The 24,623-nt window shown below is 44.1% G+C and overlaps 1 protein-coding gene across 1 annotated transcript; it reads left to right on the forward strand.

The window, feature by feature from the left end:
• The first annotated feature begins 1,087 nt into the window (after positions 1-1,087).
• Positions 1,088-24,185, forward strand: LOC105690422 (flocculation protein FLO11). Its single transcript, XM_020855013.2, has 13 exons — positions 1,088-5,218; positions 17,232-17,435; positions 17,741-17,803; positions 18,051-18,245; positions 18,322-18,366; positions 18,538-18,729; positions 18,821-18,915; positions 19,039-19,359; positions 19,428-20,029; positions 20,215-20,402; positions 20,734-20,862; positions 20,966-21,160; positions 21,242-24,185. The coding sequence occupies exons 1-13, from the start codon at positions 5,107-5,109 to the stop codon at positions 22,414-22,416; spliced, it is 3,516 nt and encodes a 1,171-aa protein (XP_020710672.2). The 5' UTR covers positions 1,088-5,106; the 3' UTR covers positions 22,417-24,185.
• The last annotated feature ends 438 nt before the right edge of the window (positions 24,186-24,623 follow it).

The following is a 24,623-nucleotide window of genomic DNA, read 5'->3' on the forward strand; positions in this document are numbered from 1 at the left end:
GAAACTTCTGAAATTTTTCGATATCCCTCGAGAGGCACCTCGCGTCATTCATACAGCACTGTAACGGAGTAAGGTTTGCGAGCGTATATATACGTATGATGGGTACGAAAAGAGTATCTCTAGTTTTTACCGACAAAGACATTTAATCTCCGACGGGTATTTCATTTATTTTCCTTATTTATTTTCTCCCAATCAATCATCATTCTCCTCCCGGTACAACGAGTTGGTAACATCCTCCAGAGCCTGTCGGTTTCTCTGGCCAGTAGTCGGTGTCCCTGAACTGTCCAGAGCAAGAAACATTTCCTGGCACAGGATTCACGGGAATTAGAGCTAGGGCAAGCAATGTAGTGATCTGAGCCGCGCGAAGCCCTCCCGCAGAGGATACGGCGTATATATTGCCTCCTCTTACATTGTTGCGCAGGCTGCACGCTCCATTCCGGATCACTCAAGGTCTCCGGCAGATCCAGAGACCGGGAGGACAATTTCATTTCCCCTCCATGAGCGAAGATATCTTTTTCAAACATCATCGTATCGTATAAAAGGGAGCGTCGTTATTCGACGAATGCGATGGTTAAATATCTCAACTAATGCGAATTTTCATTTACGGAAAATTGACATCGTCTCGGATCTTGTCCAACTTCAACCGAGGATCGTTGAGTAATATCGGCGATACGCCCAACACCCTCCTGTAGTATAATGTGAAATGTAGATATCGGTTGACCGACCACGTGTTATATTCATTCGGAACGACTCTATCTTATCTTGAGATTTGCTAATAAGAACAACGTGCAACATCAGCCGGCGACGATCTTCCATAAATGGGTTAAAGTCCTATAGCAACAAGCCTTCACTCTCAACTCAACGTCACAATTAGCCATAGAAACCCCGGTACGGTACGGTATAGTCGAGGCTTAGAACGAACTCCCTCTTCTCGTCTCTCTCCACTCTAATGCGAACTAATCTTTGGATCCATCGTGTATATACTCCGCTCTACTGTACAACTGCAGTTTGAATAATTGTCCGTGTTCTTTGCGTAATGTATACAGGGTGAGTCGTTCGGAACTCCGAGAACGGGAGGAACCTCGTTTCGTTTTCTTGTCCGGTAGACGCGTCGTGCGCGAAAAAAATGGGAAGTACGAGAAGAGTCGCCTGAAAAATACAGCGCGCTCAAAGGATGAAGAAGTCGAGTCGAGGTGGAGCGCTAATCCGCCTAATCAAGCTCCTCCCAACCTGGAAGTTTGGAAAAACTCACCCTGTATATAAACGTAGAATTTAATCACTCGAACTGTTTCTCTGATACACCATCAAATACACACCGCAACGATTAACGCGCTCCAGTGGATCTTTAGCCAGCTTTGAATTAAACATGGTGAAAATTTTTTTCAATCATTTGCCATTGTCCCAATTATTCGAAGTTTGAAGTTTGGAAGGAAAACAAAATGATGGCAACTGTGAACGCGAAACAAAAAAATAAAAATTTTGGTAATCGTATAAATTTTTGTTTTGTTTTTTGAATGACATCCATCACTGTTACAATCCGGTTGAAAAGTAAATGGCTCGAAAAAAGCGTAGTCAGTGATTATTGATGATTTATAAATGAAAAAAAAGGTATGAAAAAAGTGCTCAACTTCGCGCAAAAAATTTGCATTCTTTTTTTCTGACTGCCATGTTGTTTTTTTTTGCCTGCAACACCACGTAACGATTCAGCTAGACTTCTTGGCACCGGTTTCGGCATATAATACAGCTGCTGGATAATTATAATCATTTATTTTTTCAGTTTTTTTCCTGCAATACAACACTACAATATACTTACATACCTACACAGATTACCGCTTTCTGCTCCCGGTGTAATAAAAGATCGTTAATTTTTTGAGTTTTGCGTTAACTTTTACGACCAGTTTAAAATACCCACACATTTCAATTCTCTCTTCATATCGCTGATACGGGAACGCGATCATCGTTGCACGCCGCTCGGCTTCACTTTGTTAAGAACACGGAATTTCGGCGTTATTGTGTTTGAATTAGTTTTACACGATGTATACATATCGTAAGCTTAGGTGGCTCGGTACATGTATAGTTTTATACATACTGTAGTATATCTGGTACAACAGCCGTATAGCGGATGTAACGGGATACGGCGATTCTTTTAATTTTCTTGCGTCTCGTTAATAAATTCGCTTTGATACGTCAGACTGTTTGGCGGTTCGTAATTTGGGAAGGGAGATGGAGGGAGAGGACGAAACGATGGAGAGGGAGGACCGGGGAAGACCGTGTTTTCAATTACTCGACCGGTTATAATTACAATTTATCTACAGTATGTAGCATAGATATCGTCGTTTTTACCTTTCGTCACCTTTTTTTTTTTTTTTCTCTCTTTTTACCTCCGTAAATACGAGGGGCGCGCGCGGGATTCTAACGACTTCCCGCATCGGATGGAAAGTTACTACAAACGTACAGGGGATTCTGGGGTACGATGAGAAGACGAGTTGAGAAGAGCGCGAGGACCACGTTATACGGCGCGATGAGCGAATACCGAGCGCGACGATGGTCGCTGCCGTAGAAAAGCCGCCACTTTCCCAGATTTGTCAGCAGAAGTGACGGATAGGCTTCTCAGCGACAGACTCGCCTCTCTCAAACCCTTCTGGGCTTCCCCTGTTTTTTTTTTTTTTTTCAGTTTTATTCTCTCGCTTCTCTCCTCGCAAATCGACCAACACCACCCTACCGGTTATTATACGTATGTATATACGCTTTCTACCGCGCTCCTTGCAGATTCGATTCGCCACTAAAATATAAGCGACGACGCGCGTCTTAAGCCTGTTCCCCGGGGAGCTGTTTCGAAGAGGGATGGATCTTCGCCTCTGTTTCGGGCATTAACATTCTCCGGAAAAAGAGGGGGTCGCGTGACGGACTCTACGCGCTACGAGCGTCGCGTCATTTTTTCTTCACCACTCGCAAGAATTTTGTTCAAAAATCATCGATCGCATTCGATAATTACTTCGATATAACGTCGGTTCCCTCGAATTCCAGATTAGGAAGATACGTAGATATGCGTACTTATAACTGCGGAAAAACAAGGAATTTCAAGACTTACGCGTGAGGAAAGTTATAGGCTTCGCATTATTGGATTTTCAACCACGTTTAAAACCCCTCGTCGATAGCCACCCCTTTTCCGCCACCGCGTTACGTATATACCCTGATCGAATTTTAATCGTTTCTCGGTCGGTTTTACGCGTATATACCTCACATAATCTGCGAATTGGTGTAATCGATCGCTCCTCGTTTATCCGCGAAACTCCACCTACATATATCTAGAGATTTCAAGTAATTTCGGATTACGTATGAAAGATTGTCCTTCTTATTATTCCAGTTATCTTTTTCCTTCAACACGTCGACAGTGTCTCGATCGTACGTCTCGTAATTAGGGAGAGATACGGCCGACGATGAGTCCCGATTTATTAGCCCCTAAATTCCCATTCGACGACACCCAACTTGTCACGTTTCTTCTACAATGAAATATATGCAGGGCTCGAGAGCGGATCTTCGAGATGAGCGCTGTGCAGATTAGCCTACCGAAGAGGCGGTTTTAGGTGAGAATCTTCCGCCGTCTCCGGCCCCTCCGGCCCCTCCGACTCTCCCCCTCCCTCTTCTGGTCACGCGACTACGCTAAATCAGAGATTTATTTCGAATCTGGAGAATATCACCACGACTCTAGTCATTCCATATCGTATCTTCGCTCTCGAACGGTACGTTCTCACTCACGATCATCCGCAGGTGCTCCGAACACACGTATTGTTGTATACACATACACGCAGGTGGTGGCTGTCTCTAGGCGGTCGTATTGTGTTCGAAAATGTGGACCCTAACTTCCTGCATAGACCGTATGTCACGCGTTCAAACGTAAGTAGATATTGTCCCCGTACATTAACAATATTTGTACACGCGCTCATAGTATTTGGGTCGTTATTTCGAAATCCGACACGACTTCGAACCTCGCGCGGTGGTTCGGTCGAGTTTTATTTAACCGCGGTTAACTTTCATCTATACGCACCGTCGCAAAATTTTATTTACACGGGGCGAAGATTCGAAAATCATCGAATTACCCGACGATAAATCATCTCGCGGACCGAGTACGTCATCCTCGACGCGACAGATATCGGCTTTCTGATGAAAACCTACTCGACGATATCCTCCATTTGGAAATCCACCGCTGAAAAATCAGAGGAAAGAGGAGTTGTTCTCCGCCAGGGGTGGAGGGGTTTCGGGGGGTTGGTTTTCGCGAGACTCTGACGAAGTCGAAAAGTCGCGCGGGGGTCGGCAGAAATCGGCGTAGACGGTCGCGGTTGTAGGTAAATTGCGTTTGGAAGGTTCTCACATCAGGTGCGTTGTCGGCCGGAGTCCGGAGGTAACGTCGGAGGTGGTGGAGGAGGAGGTGGTAGCCGGGCGCTCGGTTGTAATGGCGTGTGCGTGTGGATGTGGTGGTTACACGTCGCAGGTGGGTTACCACGTGGGATTGTATGCACGGGTACGGGACGGGCGTATGGTACCGACTCGTGGTGCGTGCATGGCGGCGGGTCTCCGTCTCCGTTGGAAGGCCCGCGGTCCGGGGAAGGGCGTCGAGTCTTGTCGCGTCGGGCGGGCGTCGCGAAGGCGAAGGCACACGGAGTAACTCATTCACTCATTGACTCGCGTACGCCCGCAAGTTCGTACGTACGTTCTACGGTGATCCGTGCGCGGTTTTGTGTTAAAGGTCGGAACGAACCGCGGCGTCCCGGTGTTCCGGTGCCCCGAGGCCGTCCTCTTCCTCTCCGCTTCCGGTTCTTCGCTTCTCCTCCTCCTTCTCATCACCCGTAAACAATCTTTGGTGAAATTAATACCCGCGACCGTTCCGTTCTTTCGCTCCCGAGGGAGACGGAGGGATACGGTATCCGACGAATCCTCATCCCCCGCAGGAAGTTTTGCTTCGAACGAAAAGACCGGTTGTTCCTTTTCGTTGCAGTTGTTTTCCCTTTTTTTTTTTTTTTTTATTTTTAGTTTCTCTCGTTCGTTTGCTCAGTTTTCTTTTTTTTTTTTTTTGAATAACTGCAACAACACTCGAACTATTTTGAGATGCCGTCTGGTCTCAAGATCGGCTATTTCCTAATTTGCTGGGTTTTAGCCGCCTTGTACAGCGGCGCCCTGTTACCAAGGATTCAGGGAAAGCCCTTGCAGGTAAAACCAGGTGAGTCTTCAGACAAACACATTTTACTCTCACCTTGAAATATTCCCGCCTTTTATTTCAGCCTCTGGCGCGACCACGCGTTGAAATTCAAATTCACCTAACTTTCGATACTTTTGGGAGTATGCGTGCACTTTGATATATATTTATATCCGTTCCAATCGCATCGCCGCGGATAACCCGCGGGCAAAATTTTAACCCGAATATTGCACATAAAATATACCCGAATAACTCTCGCCCTACCTCGGATATGTCGAACGTTTAAATTTAACTTACGTAAGGAAATAAATGCGTATACGTCCATCACATAAATATTCCTCGACGCATGATGCTCGTCACATGCGCATATAAATACATTTTACATACATGCATAGATATATGTATACGTATATTTATTTATCATATTTTCCGGAGACTGTTTTCCATCAAAACGATATTACGTTTCCCCCCGAAAGTTCTTTTGCAGTTTCTCCATGAGGACGAAACATCCCTCGCGTCGCTTTATGATCGTCTTTTCTCTCTATACCTGTAAAAATATACGGGATACAGCTTCCGTTTTCATCTATCATTTGGTATATTTATTTCCTCCCTTCGATTTCACAAACTGTGCAACACTCGCCGCGAAATATTCGATCGACGTACGACGTGTACGTACGCTCCGAATAAAATTCGGTATCGCACCGCCGCTCAAGGATTGAATTTTTCCTCCAGCTGCGAATAACCGCAGTTGCATCACGCGCAGCTGAGAAAAGAGAAAATACCCGTACCAACCGATGAAATTAGCTCTTAAAATTCTTCCAGCTTCCGCGTCGGTGGATGACACTTTTTTTTTTTCTTCTTCTCTCCTTCATTTTTATCCGTATAAATATACCTGCGCGGTGCACGTGGTCCCAGAACTATCGTCGAAAGTAGAAAACGGTTCCGTTACAGGGAACACAAGGATTTCAACTCCGAGAACGGAGAGAAAATAAAATTCGGTTTTTCATTTCTATATTTCTATATTTCGTAACAACTTCCGCTTTATGTACGTACGTACGTACGGTACGTACACCACCTATGGTATGTGTCTCTCTCTACGTGTATATTCGGCATTTATAGTCTAGCCCTATCTCACACGCGTGGGATTTACATAACAACGGAACGATGGCTGAGCACACTCGCGTTATGGTCCATAATGTTACAACCGCGTGCGTAAGTTATACGGTCAAGTTCAATGCCATCGCGACGCCTGTACGACCACCAACTTCTTCGACCGTGTATTTCAATTTTTTTATCAATTTTATTTTCAGTTTTTACTTATTTATTCATCGTTATCGATGTTATTTTGAAAATAAGAAGAAGTTTCTTTCTTCCGACTTTGTTCTTCTCTTCTTTCTTTCTCTCTTTCTCCTTTTTTTTTTTTTTCCGGCCACGATGGCCCGTCAAATCGTACGACTGACAACCTGGCTTATAACGCGAATCGCTCGTACCCAACGAAATACAAGTATTATATACGGATGATAATTTTATTCGTTTTTTATTCGATAATATTCCTTTTTTTTTTTTCTTTTCTTTTTTTTTTTTTTTGTCGCCGTTTGTACGTCGGGGGATTCGGTCTTTCTCGCGCGGTGGCGGATGAATCTCCGATCTTAAATCTTGAATCTCGGATCTCGGATCCCGCGAAGTTGTACTTGTAAAACATTGAAATACCGCAGTCATGTCGCTCGGCGCTAACAAATTTCGTTTGCGATACGTCCGCGAGCCAAAAAAGCGATGAGAAAAATGAAGGAGCTGAGACAAAGGGAAAAAAAAGAAAAAAAAATTAACGTTAAAAAAAGCGTCCTCTGGTTGATTGTTAATATCCGTACATAATACGTTTAGGTATTCGTGGTGAGCAGGCTATCAAAATTTGCCCGCCGAATATCAGAACGATGGAGTGGATTTCGTTTTTTAAATCATCAATGAATCTTCGTACAATTTACGTACGAAATGTTCGGTATAATGAGCTTCTCTTTATGTGCATAATGTAACGTATAAGATACGGACTTCGGTTACACGTCGAAGTTACCGCGTGAAGTTTTGTGACGGTAACTCCATTTCGAAGCGTATAATAGGTGGTGGCTGGTACCCTACCCGTAGTCGTGCCAAGTGAAGCTTATTGCGGAGTCAAGCAGCGGCTCGTCTCTTTCTACAAAGGGCTAAATGGCTGCTCGTAGAGGACTTCGCCGTATCTTATTTCTGGTTAATCACGCTCGATCCCCGTTGCCATTTTGGCAATGGAACCTCCGACTATCGGGAAAAGTTACGCCGAAACCCGCTGCCAAAACCAATTTGAGACCGTTCCTTATGTTCCGCACATGTCGCCCCTATATCCAATCACTGTGTACACAGAGATAAGAGCTTAGTTTACAGTTGAAGAGACTAAAAAAAAAAAAGATATCATTCGTAGATCGCTGCAATTTACGCCATACGTGTTGGGAAATTCAGCGAATAGTTTGGAACGGAGCACAACCAGATCCGACGGACATCGATATTTTGCGGATTGGCGAAACTAGGCCGTTGCCCCGACCCAAAGCGACGAAATTAGCGAAGCTCCGAGTCATTCGCGAATGATGCGACCGATGGACTTCCAATTCGGCTCGTCGAATAGACCATTTCTCCACGCGTCGATGCGCCCCAATGTCGCGGATTATCGGTCGAATTTTGGAAACGATCATAGGCGATTCCGGTTCCATAGACAAGTATGGATCGACGAAGTCTTTGGGGAACGGCTTATTCACGTCGGGGGGTGTCGTCCTTTAATTTCGTCGGGTGACGACACAGACGGAAGGTAGAGAGGTTCGAGTGGAATTTATTATTACGAGGATAGAGCCGAGGGGATCGACGATGATCGTCGAATGCTTCGGCAGCTGGTTTTAAAGCAGAAGGTAGAAGTTTCCAGGGCGTGCGACATTATCCGACAACGCATTAGCTGACACGAGTTCCGTCGTGTCGGTACCCCCGACTGGTATGTGCTCTTCGTCCATCCTAATTACTCCTACCGAGAACATATAATAATCCTTGTCTCGTAAAAACTAGTATAAACCTAGCGTATATATCCTCGGAGTTGTGAATGCGGTGGGCATCGTCGACCGACACAAGACGCTTGCACAAACGGCAGCGGTGTAGGGAACGGAGCCAGGAGCGCTCTCGGCAGCAGCTCATGCTGGCAAACTTGAATGGTTTTCTTATCGCGTGCGCATCTAACTAAATACCTCTGGTGACTAATGTCCGCGTTTTTCCGCTCTTCTCGCTCGCTCGCCGCCGATACACCGTACCCTACTCCTTACCAGCGCGCTATTGGTGATGCTGTTTCTCCAGGCTACGACCGTTTCGTTAAAGGACTCGGGTCTCGGTGACAAACATATCGGGTATAATGAGGAAAATATGCCGCTTTCTCAACCTCCTGCTACTCGCAGCCAACCCTCTACCTCCCCTCTGCGACGCGGCAGCGGGTCCTTGAGGCCACCTGATATAGGTACACCTGTGCCGCTAATCGTAACCTTTTTTACCCGTTCCCGCTCCTCGTCACGTTTCTCCCACATAATTGCAGCTACAGGAGTTGCCGGAGGTGATCCCGCCGTTTGTTGCCACCTGGACCGCGATACTCCCGTCTCTCGTCCAACGCAACGATCCCTTCCATACCGCAAATCCACGTCCAGGAGAATCCCCTTTCGCATAACTCTATGCATCCTCGCGTACGACTCGTCTCTCGGTAATTTCCCCTCGAGGTGGCGATCTTCTTACTTCTTTTCATAATTCTACATTCATTTCTTTCATTCTCTCCGACGATTAGCTTCGAAACGTTTTCACCCTAATTTACCTATGACAACTGGACTGGACTTCGGGAGACGAGTAAATTCCGAGGTTGTTGTCCCATCGGTAAAACAATGTGCGTTTGTATAACCGTTGAAATGCAGTGTACGGGGAAAGAAACTTTGCTTATCGCTTGCGTACGCCCTCCGGAGTGCAGACTAGACGGTTCCTAAGGTGAATCGTACGGATAGTTCCGAGTGCGTCTCCTCCTGGTAGGGCTGATCCGTACGATACACCGGCGTCAATGACGTCGTCTGTGGATTTGTCTAGACTTCGGACTCCGGAATCCTATTCGGAGAGACACGGGAAGGATCTTACGGGAGATTATCTCACCTGAGGCTTACGGCTCGCTGATTACATGTAAGAGCCGTTAAGCGGACCGTAATACCGTCGTAGCCTGGTGATGTCCACCCCTTGACAATTTTTTCACCCCTTCAGAAAAAATATCCTCTTCCGGCTGACGCATTTCTCTCGGGAAAATTTTCCTTCTCCGCGACAAACGAAAATCGGTGCCGTTGAGAAGCTTCGGTAATCGTTCACCGATAACGAGATACTCCGCAACTTTCTTCTTCTTTTCTTCTTCTAATCCAAATGAAGATGCTGTGTCGATCGTCGAGTGTCTATAACATTAAGATAATATACTAGGTACGCCTAGTGGATTTCCTGGAAAAGGGAAGGGAAGGGGTCTTAGACTTCGGTTTATTAACGGCGTAGGTAAACACGCATCCGTAAGTCAATACGCGGTGGCTGCTGGCAGGCGACTCGCGCTCGTGGGAATCCTTGTTCATCATCTGAAAAGAACAAGGGGAAACAAAAAAGCGAAAGACAAAACGCGTTCGAGTGGAAAAAAATCAAGTTATATAACTTGAAGTCTTCTTTTCCATCGTATACGTACGTTCGCGCGTATCGCAATGACACGATTTTTATACCGGTATATATTTTTGCTACCGCTACGGCGCAAAATGAGTAAAAATTTCTTTGCGCGAAATGTGTTAACGCAATCGAAATTATACGATTACTATATGGTATCATGTATCGTGGAAATATGTATTATAAATTATACATATATAACGTTCGAAGGCCGCGCGGAGCTGCTCGCTACCTAGTAGCATCTTTTAATTAATGTAATTACAACTGTTTCTTTATTCCAGTACACCCATTTCCGTCCAACGTTAGTCTCAGGTTCTCTTACAGCTCGTATACCTCCGTATATACCTATACCTGCGTATCGTATCTACCACTCGCCGACAAGTTCTCATAAAAAAAAAAGAAGAAGAAGAAGAAGAAATTAAATAAAAAAAAAGACAATAACAATCATTAATTACTACGCTAGTTGGTAATCCTTATTAATCCTTGCGGGTATCAACTCTTCGAGTTTTCGGGGGCTCACAAATCGCGTGATTCATTCACGGTTATATATACACACTTATACCTTATACCTTTGTACGTATATCTAGCAAAGTTTCTCCATAGTACAAACACACATACGCGTGCATGTACGTACGCCACGTACGTACAGCGGCCATGTAACATATATCAGCTAACTTTAAACTCATACGATGATATTTCAATTTCCGCGTCGAATATTATGAGAGTGGCCGACATTCTATCGCACTGATTTATTATAACCGGGCACAAAGTATATATATGTAACATCGCTTTACCTCGACCAACTTCGTACGGGTCCATTCTTTAGAAACTCGTCGCATCTGGTTCGGACATTATAATCACGGTGATCTTTTTGCAACCGAAGTCCAGAGAACTTTCCTCTGTAACGGGAGGACATTATTTTGACGTCGGAAATTAAAGCGAATCTTCGGCGGCTAGTTACGTTGAAATCGACGGCTCGCCGAGCGTCCCGGATAACGTGGAAAAGCAGAGGAAACCTCGAAGGACACGACCCCTGAGCATATTGAAAAGTTGCACCACCCTTTCATCCGCGATAGATCAGCGTATATCAGCTACGAAAAGGAAAAACTGTTTCGCTTCGTTCCACTTCTCGCAACGTGCGGCCGAAAGGAAGAAAGGGCAAAAAGAGAAAAAGAAAAGGACGCGGATGATCCGTCGATTTTTGATCATTCGATCGGACAACGTTCGGCGATCGGTTCCTGATCACGGTTATAGCGGTACCGGCAGCTCGCCGAGTACTTGTACGCGTGTATCTCGATCGGCGATGGGAAATATCGGTAGGATCGGGGGGGAATTTACGTGGGGTTTGCCCATGGGGTTAAAGGTCGGTTCGATCAGCGTTTGGTACGAATGGAGATTATATTGGACACCGGCTAAATACGTCCGCGAAACGTTGAGGAGATTTTCGAGTCGGAATAATATTGGCCGCTGCTATTGCCTACGGGGATCGTAACGTATATGAGTGTGTAGTAATTGATCCGGTCGGTACCGAGGATCCTCGACGTAGTGCTGACGAATATCCTAGCGATTGTCGAACGGAGTCGGACGTTTGATATTCCATTTCCAAGTTTTGCTTTTTATGGTATTTTTGGAAATTGAACCGTGATGCTTTGTTCAAGCTTTACCGATCATATCGATCGCCTCGATTCGAAGGATTTGGATTCGATCCGATTGAATTAACAATAAAATTGTCCAATTTATCATCGGTAGGGGTCGTCTGTGCGGATTTGTAGATAAGATCGCGTGTTTTTTCATGAAAATTTTGCAAAGCAAGGGAAGAACCGATCTTCTCTATGTAGATTTCGTCTCGTATTCTGGTCCCGTGGGTCATTGATGGCAACAATATATTGATATACCATAAAATACATATTATACAGTACGCGTGTATACATGTTCAAAGTTACACGATGTTGAGTCACGGGTAATAAAAAAATCCGTTATAATCACTTTTATAGATATATACTATATGGGTACACTTATATATACACTCCTTGAAATTTACATACTGATATCGAAGATTGATACAGTATATATTATTATATGTATATGTGTGCCAGTCGAACGCAAAAATTGTTTTATCTAGTTTGAAACTCGGACATGTTACACATCATATTTGTTAAAGGCAATTACGACAGTTATAACGTTATTGGAGAAGTAAAAAAATTTCAATTAGAAGCCAAATGATGAAAAAAATGCAGGTGAAACACAATTTTATTTTGAGATATCGAAGCTTCGATGCTTTTTGAAAATCCTATCCATTTTTCGATGTACCGCGAATTCACGTCTTCTGTCCGCGGTAACGAAATCATGGTTGTTCAAACAAAGCGTAAATCTCGACTTTACGAATATCATCGTTGTAATTAACGGGGCGGTGTTCCGCCCGCAGGTGTGCTTGTAAAATCAATGAAATTATTAGGAAACGGTACCCCTTCGAATAACCGCGTGTCAGGTTCGGGTCTGACTATCCGTCTAGTCAACGAACCTGCACGCAAAATCTCCCACCTTAGAATGACCTCGAACTCTCCCGACCAGCTGCACGTGGCTGTCGAATCGTATTCGCCCCTCTCGCCGATACGTTTTTTAACATATTTATTTACTCATAAATACCGGCTTTCGTTGTTTTATTTCTTCCATTTGCTCCTTTTTGTTTGTTTGTTTGTTTTGTTTTTTTTTCGTTGTTTTCTTTTTTGTCAAAATTTTGGGTTTTTTCGATTTGGTTTTTTTTTTTTTTTTCTTGGTCTTTTTTTGCTTTATTCTCTAACATATATTCCGCCGCGATGACTGGTTTAGAATCGAAATTCAAACTCTCGGTCGCGAGTGGGCGTAGGTGAGTTTAGTTGATTATAGATATATAGAAGCCTGTAGAACTCGGGCCAACAATCTCGCGATTAACGAACCTCACATTATATCGTAGATCCTCGTGAACACCCGAGCAAAGATCGTCGATTCTCCTCATATCGCGTCGCCGCGTGCGCCGGTTTTTACCGCGCGCTGACCAGCGTCATTATCGTAATAATCGTTTTACTATGGGTATATATATATATATTCATTTCTCATTTCTCATTCACCGGTTTGATATACGTTATACCTTTAAACACGCGGACGAGTTAATATTAGCCTTACCTATACGTGCAACACCTGCGAATATACACGCACATCTACGAACAGCGTTTAGTCCCCATTCTGAACACCGTGTTTCTCTTATTACATGTAATTCGCTATCCGAGTAGCCGTAAAATATAGCGTCGTTAATATATGTACACTGATGCAATTGACCGAAACGATCAGAAAATCGAAGCAAAAAAAAAAAAAAATAGAAAAAAGTTAGACGATAGTTACTCGGATGCGGGAACGATTATTTACCGCGGTTTTCTGCAACGATAAATCAATGATCATAATTTCACGTTCACGGATCGTAAAATGAACCTAAAAGCTTCAAATTATCGATTCAATTAGCACATGTGAAACGTGTGGTTTGAGTCAAGATTTACAGTGTGACTTCGTATACTGCAGTTATAATATCGCTGAAATCGGCGCTGAAGCCAAGAGTAAAAAATGAGTGTCCTGAAACCAAGATGAACGTTGAAAAATCAACCAACTTAGAGATTCACGATTCATACAAAGATACGTGAAAATGATGGTTTGATTTGAGGTGAAAAAATCCGCTCGCCGATGGTCTTGGGTATTTTTTTTTTTTTTTTTTCTATGGACAAACTCTTTTCTTCCATCGGTTATCCGAAGATATTCAAGCTGTGAGTTTGGTTGAGCGTTACTATCGCCCGTGTCCTTGAGAATCTTGAGTGGACCGACGGACAGTTTTCCGGATTAGAACCTGATTTCAGATTTATTCAACTTTTTATGTTACATCCGTATACCGAAAGTGAGTGGCCATTCAAAAACGTGCGTGTATATCACAGCCTTTCATTTTTTTTTTTTCTTATTCCTTTCATTGTACGTCGAGAATAACTTTGGACTTAGCGTCGATTCGAGTCGGTGTACGAAAAAGATCGGCCTTGTAAAGAAAGAAGAGATTAATGAAAAAATAGCGGTAACGGGAGCTCTCGTTTAATTGGCTCTCGCAATTTTTCGTTTTTCGTTTTCAAATTTTCTTCTCGCTTCCGACGATCCCAGGTCATCGGAAATCGATCGTTGAGCGATCGAGGTGAAAAAAAGATCGGCCGTACGGAAAAAGGAGTTACGTTTTCCAGCAGCACCACGAAACGCACGGGTCAGTCGTTATTCATTTGTCGCGAGACACTTGTCGCTTTTCTTTTTCGTTTGATCGTACTTTTTATTACGTCGCGCGGGGACGTCTTTCGCATAATATCTGCGGTCGGGGCGCACCCCCACCACCATTTTGTAATGGTGCACCGCTCCGCAGGTTCCTTGCCAGGTGGTCGGGATGATCGAGTACAAATTAAACGAAAGCGTATAATACCGATCCCGGGTTATCCGAGTGTCTCGTAGTCCGAACCGATCAAATTTTACACGGGTAACAAACCGCGCCGGCAACCGGCGAGCGAACCTCTCTTATCTGACCCCGAACATCGAGACTGCCCGGCAATTTCGTAGTACCGTATACCTTACAAATTCGGCGTATAGGAAGAAGTCGGGGGGATGGGGTTAGTTCGTGGTAATTAAAACATGGCACCGTTTCAAAGAACTTCTTCAAAAAGATGCATATTACATTTATACGTATGTTATACGTACGTACATACATACGTATACGCCGAAGAGACGGGCATCGGCCGAAAATCTTATACTATAAGTCGAGGAGCCCGGTCGGCGAAGTTATTAATCAGTGAAACGCACGCGATCTCTTTCACCGTATGTGCATATTGTGTGTATTATATACGTTACCGCATCATGTTATATTTATGTATACATACTATGTGTATTCCGATCCACCTCATCTCGGAACTCTTAAACAAGTTTTATCGAAGCTACTCGCTGATGCCCACGCTCGAGTGCGTCGGTAACTGCAACCGCATGCATAAACCACCTCAACCGTAACGAATTAAAACCAATCACCGCGTGTTTAAATTATACAATTTCCATCAATGATTTTAGAATCTCAAATCACCTTTCGCGCTCTTCAGGGTCCTTTTTACAACCGCTATTTTCTAATGCATACCAACGTAATACTATAGCGAATTAAGTTTGTTTTCTATTCTTGATTACATGGGTCAGTACAATCGATGTGCCGTAAACTGATTATTCCCAAGGAGATCGAACGTATCGTCAGTCTTGATAAAATACTCTTCGCAGGGTTTTATTATTCCGTCGGTGTAATCGAGTCGAAATTAAAGATACACATTTTACTTCGGAAGGTGAAAGGAACGGAAAGCTTTGTAATCGGATTACGAGGAATTTTTGATAGCTGCGATCGTTTCTCAAGATTCAAGCGACTCCTCTGACAGGCCCATTTCGTCTACGTGTATACAAAGTTCAACTGTTTACTGGAATCTTTGCTAAATTATTTGGAGGGTTCTTTTTTACCGTGACTAACAAATGAGAGGAGAAAGGGATAAAAAGATGATGGGAGAAGGAAAGCAAAAACTTTGACAATGAAAACGAGAAATTTTCTCGCACTCTCCCTCCCACTCCCGAGTTTCTTGGCCAACGCTCAGCCCGCGTTTTTTTCTTTAGTCGGAGATCATTATATAGGCGAAATAAATCTGAGGGCAGTATAACGATGATGGAAACGATTGTTTTAATCAACGATTTTTAAGTGCGCTCGATTACTCAAAATAAATAACAGGGATCACCGAGACTCCCCCTCAAAATTGTTGGATTCGGATTTCATTGCATCATATTTTTCTATTTGCAAATTAAATTTTCAGTATTTTTCTATTGTTTTGCAACGTTCGCATTCCCCGATCAATCTCCACGTACAGCAATATTTTTTGTTAGACTAGAACTCCGGTGAATAATTTTTTCCATTTTTTTTTGTGTCTTTTTTCGCCAGGCATTGTTTTTTCGAAGTTGAGACTTCGGGTGAAAAAAAACGGAGCTTAATATATTGCCACCCTACTGCAGATCTATAAATTTAATTTCATGGAAATTAAACAAAATCGAATCGACTGTGCTACGTATAAATTTCACTTTACAACGATTTCCGACCTAGTTAATGGGTGTCGCGATTATAGTTATTATAAATCCAGTTGAATGTGGATTGTGGATATGGAAAGCAGGCAGCTCGGCGTAACTATCGCCGCGAGTTCTTTTTTTTTTTTTTCACATTTCTGCATTTCTCTTTTTTCTTTTATTCGATGGAACCCGCATTTCAAATTGTCAGATTAGCATGAAAATATCGACACGATTCCACCTAGGTACACGTATTTCCTGCAACTGATGGAACGCCGTCGCCGTTGACACCGAACTATTTGCTTTAGCTATTTTTGAAAATTTCTTCTTCTCCTCCTCCTCCTCCTCCTTTTTATTCCTCCACACTGCGGCAGAAAGCACTGCGGATACCTTATCTGGAAGAAACTCAATCGTGCGTGTGATATTCGCCATGATATAACACGCACCCGTCATCTCGAAATTTTTCAATCAAAAATTCTTTCACGAAGCGAACAATCGCGTTCATCGTAAGCCCGTCGTTTTTCATTATATCATTTACATCGCACTCCTGCGTAGCGTGTAAAATTCCCGGGATATTTACAAGGCTGTGTAAAATTAAATTTTGTTTTCTACAGAGTTGACCTCTACCGAATCGGCTCGAAAACCCTTTTTTCCTTCGGTTTCCGTCGATTTCTCACGATTTTTAGTACACGTTGAACAAAAGCCGGTTATTCAATCTTCGACCGCAGAGTCGAAGATGTATGCGATGAATGAAAATTAGTGGATTTGAAGTATTCAGTATTTTCTTCAAGCATCGCGATACGCGATGAGAAATCAGGAGAACGAACGACATCCGGCCGTGTATAGTCGAAAACACTTGGCGTCTGATCTTCTGCTCCATTTTTCCTTCTAATGGTTCTCCCGAGCGGCCAGCATTGTTCTCGAAATAATTTCGGAGCAAAGAATAGGCTCCGGTGTCACCGGGAACTCCGAATGAAATAACGATCCGAACGTTGTCGAGCCATGTTACGTATATCCCTTCGTCTTTCTCTACTCTTCCGTCTCCTTCCGACCGATACCTACATGTATTATACCTGCACGGGAGAATCCTTACGGTCCATGCGCCATACACTCGTCTTCGAAAAATCCACTCGAGCCAAGTTTCTGTAGCAGTATATGTATGTATGTATATCCCCTTTGCTTTCAGGATGTCGATATGAGGGTCGTAGATACCAGGAGGGCGCGATCGTGGCCACTTCGGAACCGTGTCTCCAATGCCGTTGCGTTGAAGCATCTCTGAGATGTCGTCTACGTGTTTGCCCCCGCATACCAAATCCTCCGCCCCCCGAATGCCACCTCCGCGTTTCATCCGAACACGTGTGCTGCTCCGAGATGATCTGCGGCGAATCACGTCAGTATTTACGACGCTTTTTTCCCCGTAGCAAAAATAGAGACGAGATTTTTTTTTTAATCCCCAAAATTTCGAGTTCTCCATTGATTTTCAAAGATGATCGAGATCCTCCGGGTCAGACCGAGTGAGAGAAGCGCTTGAATTTCAGGTTTTGTTGCGGATAGCGATTCTAGCAGTTCATGTTGAAAAAAGAACTTTGAAATGTTACGTTCGAAGTGTTTATTTTCCATAATTTTCACATTTTCTTTTTCTTACGGTCGCGAATTGGATTTGGCGTTACGAATTGCCGGAGTGTAATGTTTCAGATGAGAGTGAGAATTCGTTGAGACGGGTGGACCTCGGAATCGATGACGTAGTGGAGGAAGATGGTATGGTTTTCAAAGCCTGATTGATAATAATTACAGCCCCCTACAATATCAATTAGTCAAACCCTCAGCCGGCCTTATTCCTCGCAAATTACATGTACCTACGCCAGATTAACCAAGGGACGAGGCTCGAGTCGAGCTTTGCTTGCCGAAATCATTATTTCGCCGAGTATTAATAATACTTCATCCGTTAACTCCCCCGTAACGAAATCCGCCTTCTCACGACAAAAAAAATTTAACCCTCCCTCAGGTTGCCTCTTCGAAGGAGTCCGTTACGGCGCCGGTTCCGCTATGATAGCGACCAGGAGGTGCGAGTATTGCTACTGCATATTAAACGCTAGACGTTGCGTCAGGCCAAAGTGTCTTTTACCTCTTCCAGGGTGCACTCCGCTCTACGCACCCCATTCCTGTTGTCCGGTAGCCTACAACTGCACCCACGATCGCAGTAAGACGAAATTACATTGTCATCGTCCTCCTTGTCGCCTGCGCGATTGATACAATTTTTACAACCCGTGTTACAGACGGACTGGAAACTTCTACGACTACCAAGGCGATGTCCTTGAACGGTAAGTGGCGGCCTTCGGTTCACGGCGAATGAATTCCGTTGCGAGAGATAACGTCATTGTCATTATTAAAAACCGCGTACGCTCGTCTAGACGATATATTCGTTTGTAAAATTTTGACGCGACACGTTGGGAAAGGAAAAAATAACACACCGTACGCCCGATTGTGTTAAGGTTGTCGCGTGGGAAATCGCAACTACGACGAAGGAGAGATGGTCAGGGATATAGCTTGGAAAGCACCATGCGACAACTGCTTTTGTGCCATGGGAGCCATAAGATGTGTGCCTTTGGCTTGCGCCCCCCCACTTCAGGGCTGCAGCCCGATCGTCAGGGAAGGTCAATGTTGTCCCTCGACCTACAACTGTAGTGAGTTGTTATCGATAAAATTATCATTTTTTCCCACGTTTCCTTCACGTGGATCGAATGAAACGTTGCCTTTTTCCATGTCGCGACACAGGCGGAAGCATCGAGGTAAAAGCGACTCAGAACTTCGCGTCTTACGCATTCGTCAGTAAAGATTACGCCAATTTTCGCAAGGAGACGCATTTCTACGTGAGTTTAATTTCCGGTGCATTCGTCCTTGCGGATTATTTTATTTTATTTTTTTCATTTTGTTTTCATTTTTGATTTTTTTTTTTTTTTTTTGGGATATCGTCACAACCCCGGATATTTCAGCCTGTCGATAACCAGCTGAATCCCATCCTGTCGAACGCTATCGTCGAGGGTCGGGGTCACAGGATAATCGATGGGACTGCTTACACAACGGATCAGGAGGTAATCGACGTTACTACTCCTCCTCGGTTCGGCAGCACCCCGCCGCAGGATTCTACGTCGGAGTATTCGACGACGGCCGGCGTCGAGTCCTCCTCGCCGGTGCCCACGCCGGAGAGCGAGACGATGGGCAACGAGATTCTCTCCGACGCCGATTCGGAAGGGTCGAAATCCACGGTGCAAATGTCCGCGACGACGTCGCTGACGACCCCGATGTCGACCGAGGCAAGCAACGGAGAACCGAAAGGAAGTAGCTGCTAGCGGTGGAAAACTATAAATTCACCTTTCTCTAGGTCACTACCGACACGGAGTTATCGACTTCGACGAGGGAATCGACGACCTTGGAATTGACAACGTTCGAATCGACGACCGCCACTTGGACGACTCAAGAAGAAACTACCGGCGTCGATACGGGAAGTACCACGAGTGAAAGTGGTTCAACGACTGCCGGAGGTGAACCTTTGGAGGAGAGGGTGAACGGTGCAGTCGGCGAAGAGGAGTCTGTAACAACGGTACGGGCAATTTCGCAGGATACGACTTTCTCAAATTCGTCGATAACCGTTATCCGGCCGACCGAAGCTAGCCGAGAAGAAGAGAAAGAAGAAAAAGACGAGGGGGATGAAATGGAGGTGGAAAAAAAAGGGAGTACCTCGAACGGCGCGGAATCAGCTACCAGTTTGCCAACGACGATCCTGATGCCCGATGACATTTTCGTGATGAACGTGACCCTGAAAACTAACGTATCCGTTGGTCACGTCGAGGGGATGACGGTTGCCCCGGTTAGATCGATACCCCCCGATGTGGAAGCCATTTTGAACATAACTCAGAGGGAAAAGGGGGAGGACTACGATTATTACAGCGAACCAACTTTACCACCGTCTCTGCCGAACGTCAGGCAAGTGGATGAGCACCGACGCGACTATCGCCGCCTCCCGTTCTGCTTAATTGAATTTTCTTCTTTGTTTTTTTTTGTTTTTTTTCTCCCTCATCCTCCATCCCTTCGGTTTCTTATTTCCTCTTTCGTTTCTCGTTCTTTCGCGCTTTTGCGAATATCTAACGACCTACCGTTCTTTCGCCCAGGATAATTCCCTTCGTTGCCGCGGACGCCTTGGTGAAAAATGAGAAGGACACGACCTCGAGCGTCACCGCTTATCCGTCAGGATCTGCTGCCGTTGTACCTGCTGAACTGCAACGACCCACGGACAGCTCTAACTTTTACGACATTGTTACTCGGGAGAATAGATTTAGCCCACCTGTTGAAACTGAAGGTATTATCTGGCGATATACGCCTCATCTATTCCGGGTTTACCGTTCAAGGATATTATTTATTCTATCCTCCGAATTGTCCGACTTAATTCGATTGGAAAAAAAAGGGAAAAAATCCTTGCAAGGTGATGGTGGATAACTAATTTCCCGATGGGTAGCTAACCGTACGACAAAAGAATCGAAAAGATACGCGTCACGTGTCACGTGACGTTCGGGTATACCTGTGTATAAACTGGGTGTAGGAAGAGATAGGGTCACGGGATCGAGCCGAAATTGTGGATTCGGCGTGATGGAGTAATCCAAGGGTAGGTCTAACGTTTGAGCATTTCACAGGCGGATTCGTTCCCCGAGATCCACCCTATTTCGAAGGATCCTATCACTCGACCGATCTGAGCTTGGAAATTGGCACCGGCGTAACCGTAGTTCCCGCAGACATTACCAATCCGAATAGAAAAGAAGAAGGTGAGAATAAAGCCCGTCCCTATTAATTAACTCGATTCCCTCATATTTCTCCGTATACTGGAATAGCGTAAATGAAATGTACGTATATATCCATTACGAAAAGGTCCGCTGCAGACCGACTGTCGATTCGAAACGCGACAATACCGTCACGGGGAATTCATCCCCAACAGCGGACTCTGCGTAATCTGCATGTGTTACTACGGCGAAGTAGTATGTTCGGACGAAAAATGTCCCCCTCTGAAAATCGGGTGCAGGAGGGTCAACGAGGACGAAAGATGCTGCGGTAAAATTATCTGCGGTAAGACGAGCGCGATACGCGTTGTTTCGTCGATCGATTTTCGTTTTCGTACCTTTCTCAATTTCCCGCTTTTGTCTCCAGTCGACACGGCCGAATCTCCGACGATGGTTTTGGACCGAGCGGACGCTACGGCACCCTCTCATCGCCAAGGTGTAACGTCTCTGGACGGAATCGCTACCCCGGACCCTTTTCGAGACGTCATTAAGACGGAACCGGCTCCGGACCTTCCCTCGCTGATCGAGGATATGATACCCTACCTGGTCGAACGAGGGATCTCGACACCGAGACCGACGACTCCGATGCAATCGAACGGCCCAAAGTCCAGTCAGACGATTCAAAAGCCCGAATTCGTCGGAGTCGAAGTTCCGCTACTCCACGCGCCACTTTACGCTTATCGAGATCAAATCGACAGGCGCAAGGACGAAGACATCGCGGTCCCCGGATCCCCAATTTCGGCGGCGATCGATGACGGAATGGGTTACAACTTTCATACCGCGGGTGGTAATTTAAACTTTTCGCCGTTCTCTCATCAGGAACCCGGTAAAAATTTCGACGCGTCGGGTTTTCCCGACTTTATTTACGACAAACAAATCGAGTCCGTCGTCACACGGAACTTTTCGAATCCCGTTAACTCGGCGTCCGTCGGAAATTCCAACGTAACGGAAGACGACGGTCCGCCGTCCCCGAAACCCAATTTTTCGAATAAAACGGAAAACACTTTTTCCAAACCCTCGGAAACAACTCCCAACGATAAAACTTCGGCTAACGTCCACTCGCCGGAGCCAGAAGAAGAACCGGAAGACACGGATGACTCCGGCTATTCCTTCGGCAGCGTTTTCAACCTGCTGTTCTCTGACCCAGCTACGGTGAAACCAGAAATTCAAATACCGCTGACGAAAAATGATTCCCCAATTTCCGTCGGAGATCCTGCGACCGGTTCGTCGCCGGTTACCACCGATTCCCCACCGACTACCACCGAAGTTTCGCCGGCGTTCGATTCACCGTCAAAATTTACATCCGCTAAAACTATCGAACCTTCTTCGCCCGCACCTGTCGTAAAATCCACGACGACTGCCGAGCCTGTTAAGCAAGGGTACGAAACGCCGACTGCGGTCGGCGGTCTTCTAAAATTAGCCGGTTGCAATATTTACGGGCGTATGTACCGGGTCGGAAAAATTATCACCGAATTATCCGGACCCTGTCTCGAATGCAGATGTACGGAGATCGGGGTTCACTGCAAAAAATTATTGTGTTGAATAGGATTTTGTAATTCTTTGCTCGTTTTTTTTATTCTTACTTTGTTTTTTTTTTTTTTCCTTCATGATAAATTTAATGGAAGGAATTCGTCATCGCAGTTATTTTCTATGATCGATATTTTATATTGCCCGACTTGCCATAGGATGCTTGGAGTCACAACTTCGTGCTTTATTACAATTGTAAGGACACATTCTTTTTTTTTTTTTCACTAGAATTAAAATTTCAAATCTCTTAAACGTATAGACTATAAAAGTAGTAAGAAGAAAAAATTTCGTATTCACTAGTGGACCAAATCCAATTCGACTAAACTGTAAAATTTCGAACGTATTGGGAAATTTTAGGAAATTTGGTGCTATATTTCGGTCGTACTTACGGCGAGGTAATCGTGCGAGTAGCGATCAGACGAAACACGATTACCGGCCACGAAAATTCGCTAATCATATACTTAGTTGTACAGGATAAAAATCCTGCGATTGCGATTGCAATTAAACTAATAATTTTAAGAAACTACATTTAATTAGTAAAATTACAACGTAAAGTTAGTAATCAAAAATTTAAGAACGTATTTTCACAGAGAATTTTACTACGCTGGCAACGACGCAGTTGTCAAAAAAAAAAAAAAAAAAAAAAAAGGAAAAAAGAGAAAAGAAAAATAAACAACATTCAATCATATTATGGTACTGTTTCATCGCCTTACATTATAATAGAATTGTCGGTTAATTTAGGACGCACGTTATATGCTTATTGATAATAAATGAGGTAGGAGACGATCCGATTTCACGAAATAATCAATTATCTCAAGTCTATCGCGAAGAACACAGAGGGGTGGAGAGAGAGAGAGAGAGAGAGAGAGAGAGAGAAAGCGAAATTACAAATCTATTGCCCGTAGGATGTTCGAGATACGGAATAGTGGAATAAAAATCGTTGAAAATGTCTCCTGCTGGATGGACTTGTGTTAATTGATACATACGCATATACATATATACTTTGATGTATTTTAATTACGTATATAGTCAAGCTGTTTAAGAACGATCTCAAATAGTAATGAATTTTATCTATAGCTAATTAAATTTCCCAGTGATTAAAAGAAGTGTTTTACAACCAGTAATATAACTCCTCGATATATTTGTTCCATTTTATAATACCTACATAAATATTTAAATGAAATTCAGTAAACGGATATATATATATATATAATAATGCGTGAATCTCTGTACCCCACCCACCATTAATTGGTAAATATCCCATTGATTAATTGCCGGTATGTAATTTACATATTTAATCGAGCGAATTTCATAAAATCACCGGACGACCTTTTGCTGCTAATTACCGATCGCGGTGGATTAATATGTGTGTATATATAATTAGCGTGTATCGATTGTAAAACTCTCCATTACTCCAAATTTTGCCCACAGACGCATATCGAGTAATTCCCATTTACTGTGAGCAAAATTATTTTTCGTACAATTTGAATGCGAAAATTTTATCACTCCTCTTGGACGTTATTGCAATAGTTTTTCATCGGAGAGAAAAGTCGGCGAGTACAATAGCGATGACATTATTAACAGTGGTAATGATAATAATAATCGTAAAGGTTGCCCACATTCCCCGGGCTGTTTGGATGCAGCTTGAATTACCCTCATTCTTGGACAAAAATGTGAAAGGGATAAAAGCGAGCGCGGTACTCTCGGTGAGAAACGGTAAAAGGTCCCTAATGTACGATGGACAATAAACGTTTATAATATATCTCCAGCATATGTGGTGAGCCTTTTGCTTTTACTTTTCTCTGCCACATTGGAGAAGATGGTATGGCCGTAGTTACTTCCTTTTCATATTTTTCTCTCGAGACGGTAGTCCTATGCGTAGAGCCCGAGGTTGAGCTTGGATATTTGATTATTTTTATCCAATTTCCTCTTGTTTTCTTTTATCAACAAGAAACCTGCAACATGAGTCCTCGATTTTTGTCTCCAGTCCAGTTCGGAACACCGATTATTTTACAATCATCATCTCTCTGATCACGCGTAAAGTAGCCATACAGTTCGCTGTGAGGAGTTAGCTGAATTTTAAAGAAGACGAAAAACGCGAAATTCAATCATAAAATGAACCTAGCGTCTTGAAAATAAATGATAATAACGAAGAAGAAAAAAACTATTTTTCGTCACGCCAACTTCCCCAGAAACAGCACTACCCTAATTCAGATCCCCGC

This window comes from Athalia rosae, chromosome 3 (assembly GCF_917208135.1).
Source record: "Athalia rosae chromosome 3, iyAthRosa1.1, whole genome shotgun sequence".
Taxonomy (NCBI): Eukaryota; Metazoa; Arthropoda; class Insecta; order Hymenoptera; family Athaliidae; genus Athalia; species Athalia rosae.

What these genes read in the sequence shown, in the direction of transcription:
- LOC105690422 (XM_020855013.2), top strand. Translation starts at nt 5,107, where the DNA reads ATGCCGTCTGGTCTCAAGATCGGCTATTTCCTAATTTGCTGGGTTTTA. An exon ending in CCCACCTGTTGAAACTGAAG is followed by an intron (nt 20,403 to 20,733) that starts GTATTATCTGGC and finishes AGCATTTCACAG; the next exon opens with GCGGATTCGTTCCCCGAGAT. An exon ending in TCCGAATAGAAAAGAAGAAG is followed by an intron (nt 20,863 to 20,965) that starts GTGAGAATAAAG and finishes CATTACGAAAAG; the next exon opens with GTCCGCTGCAGACCGACTGT.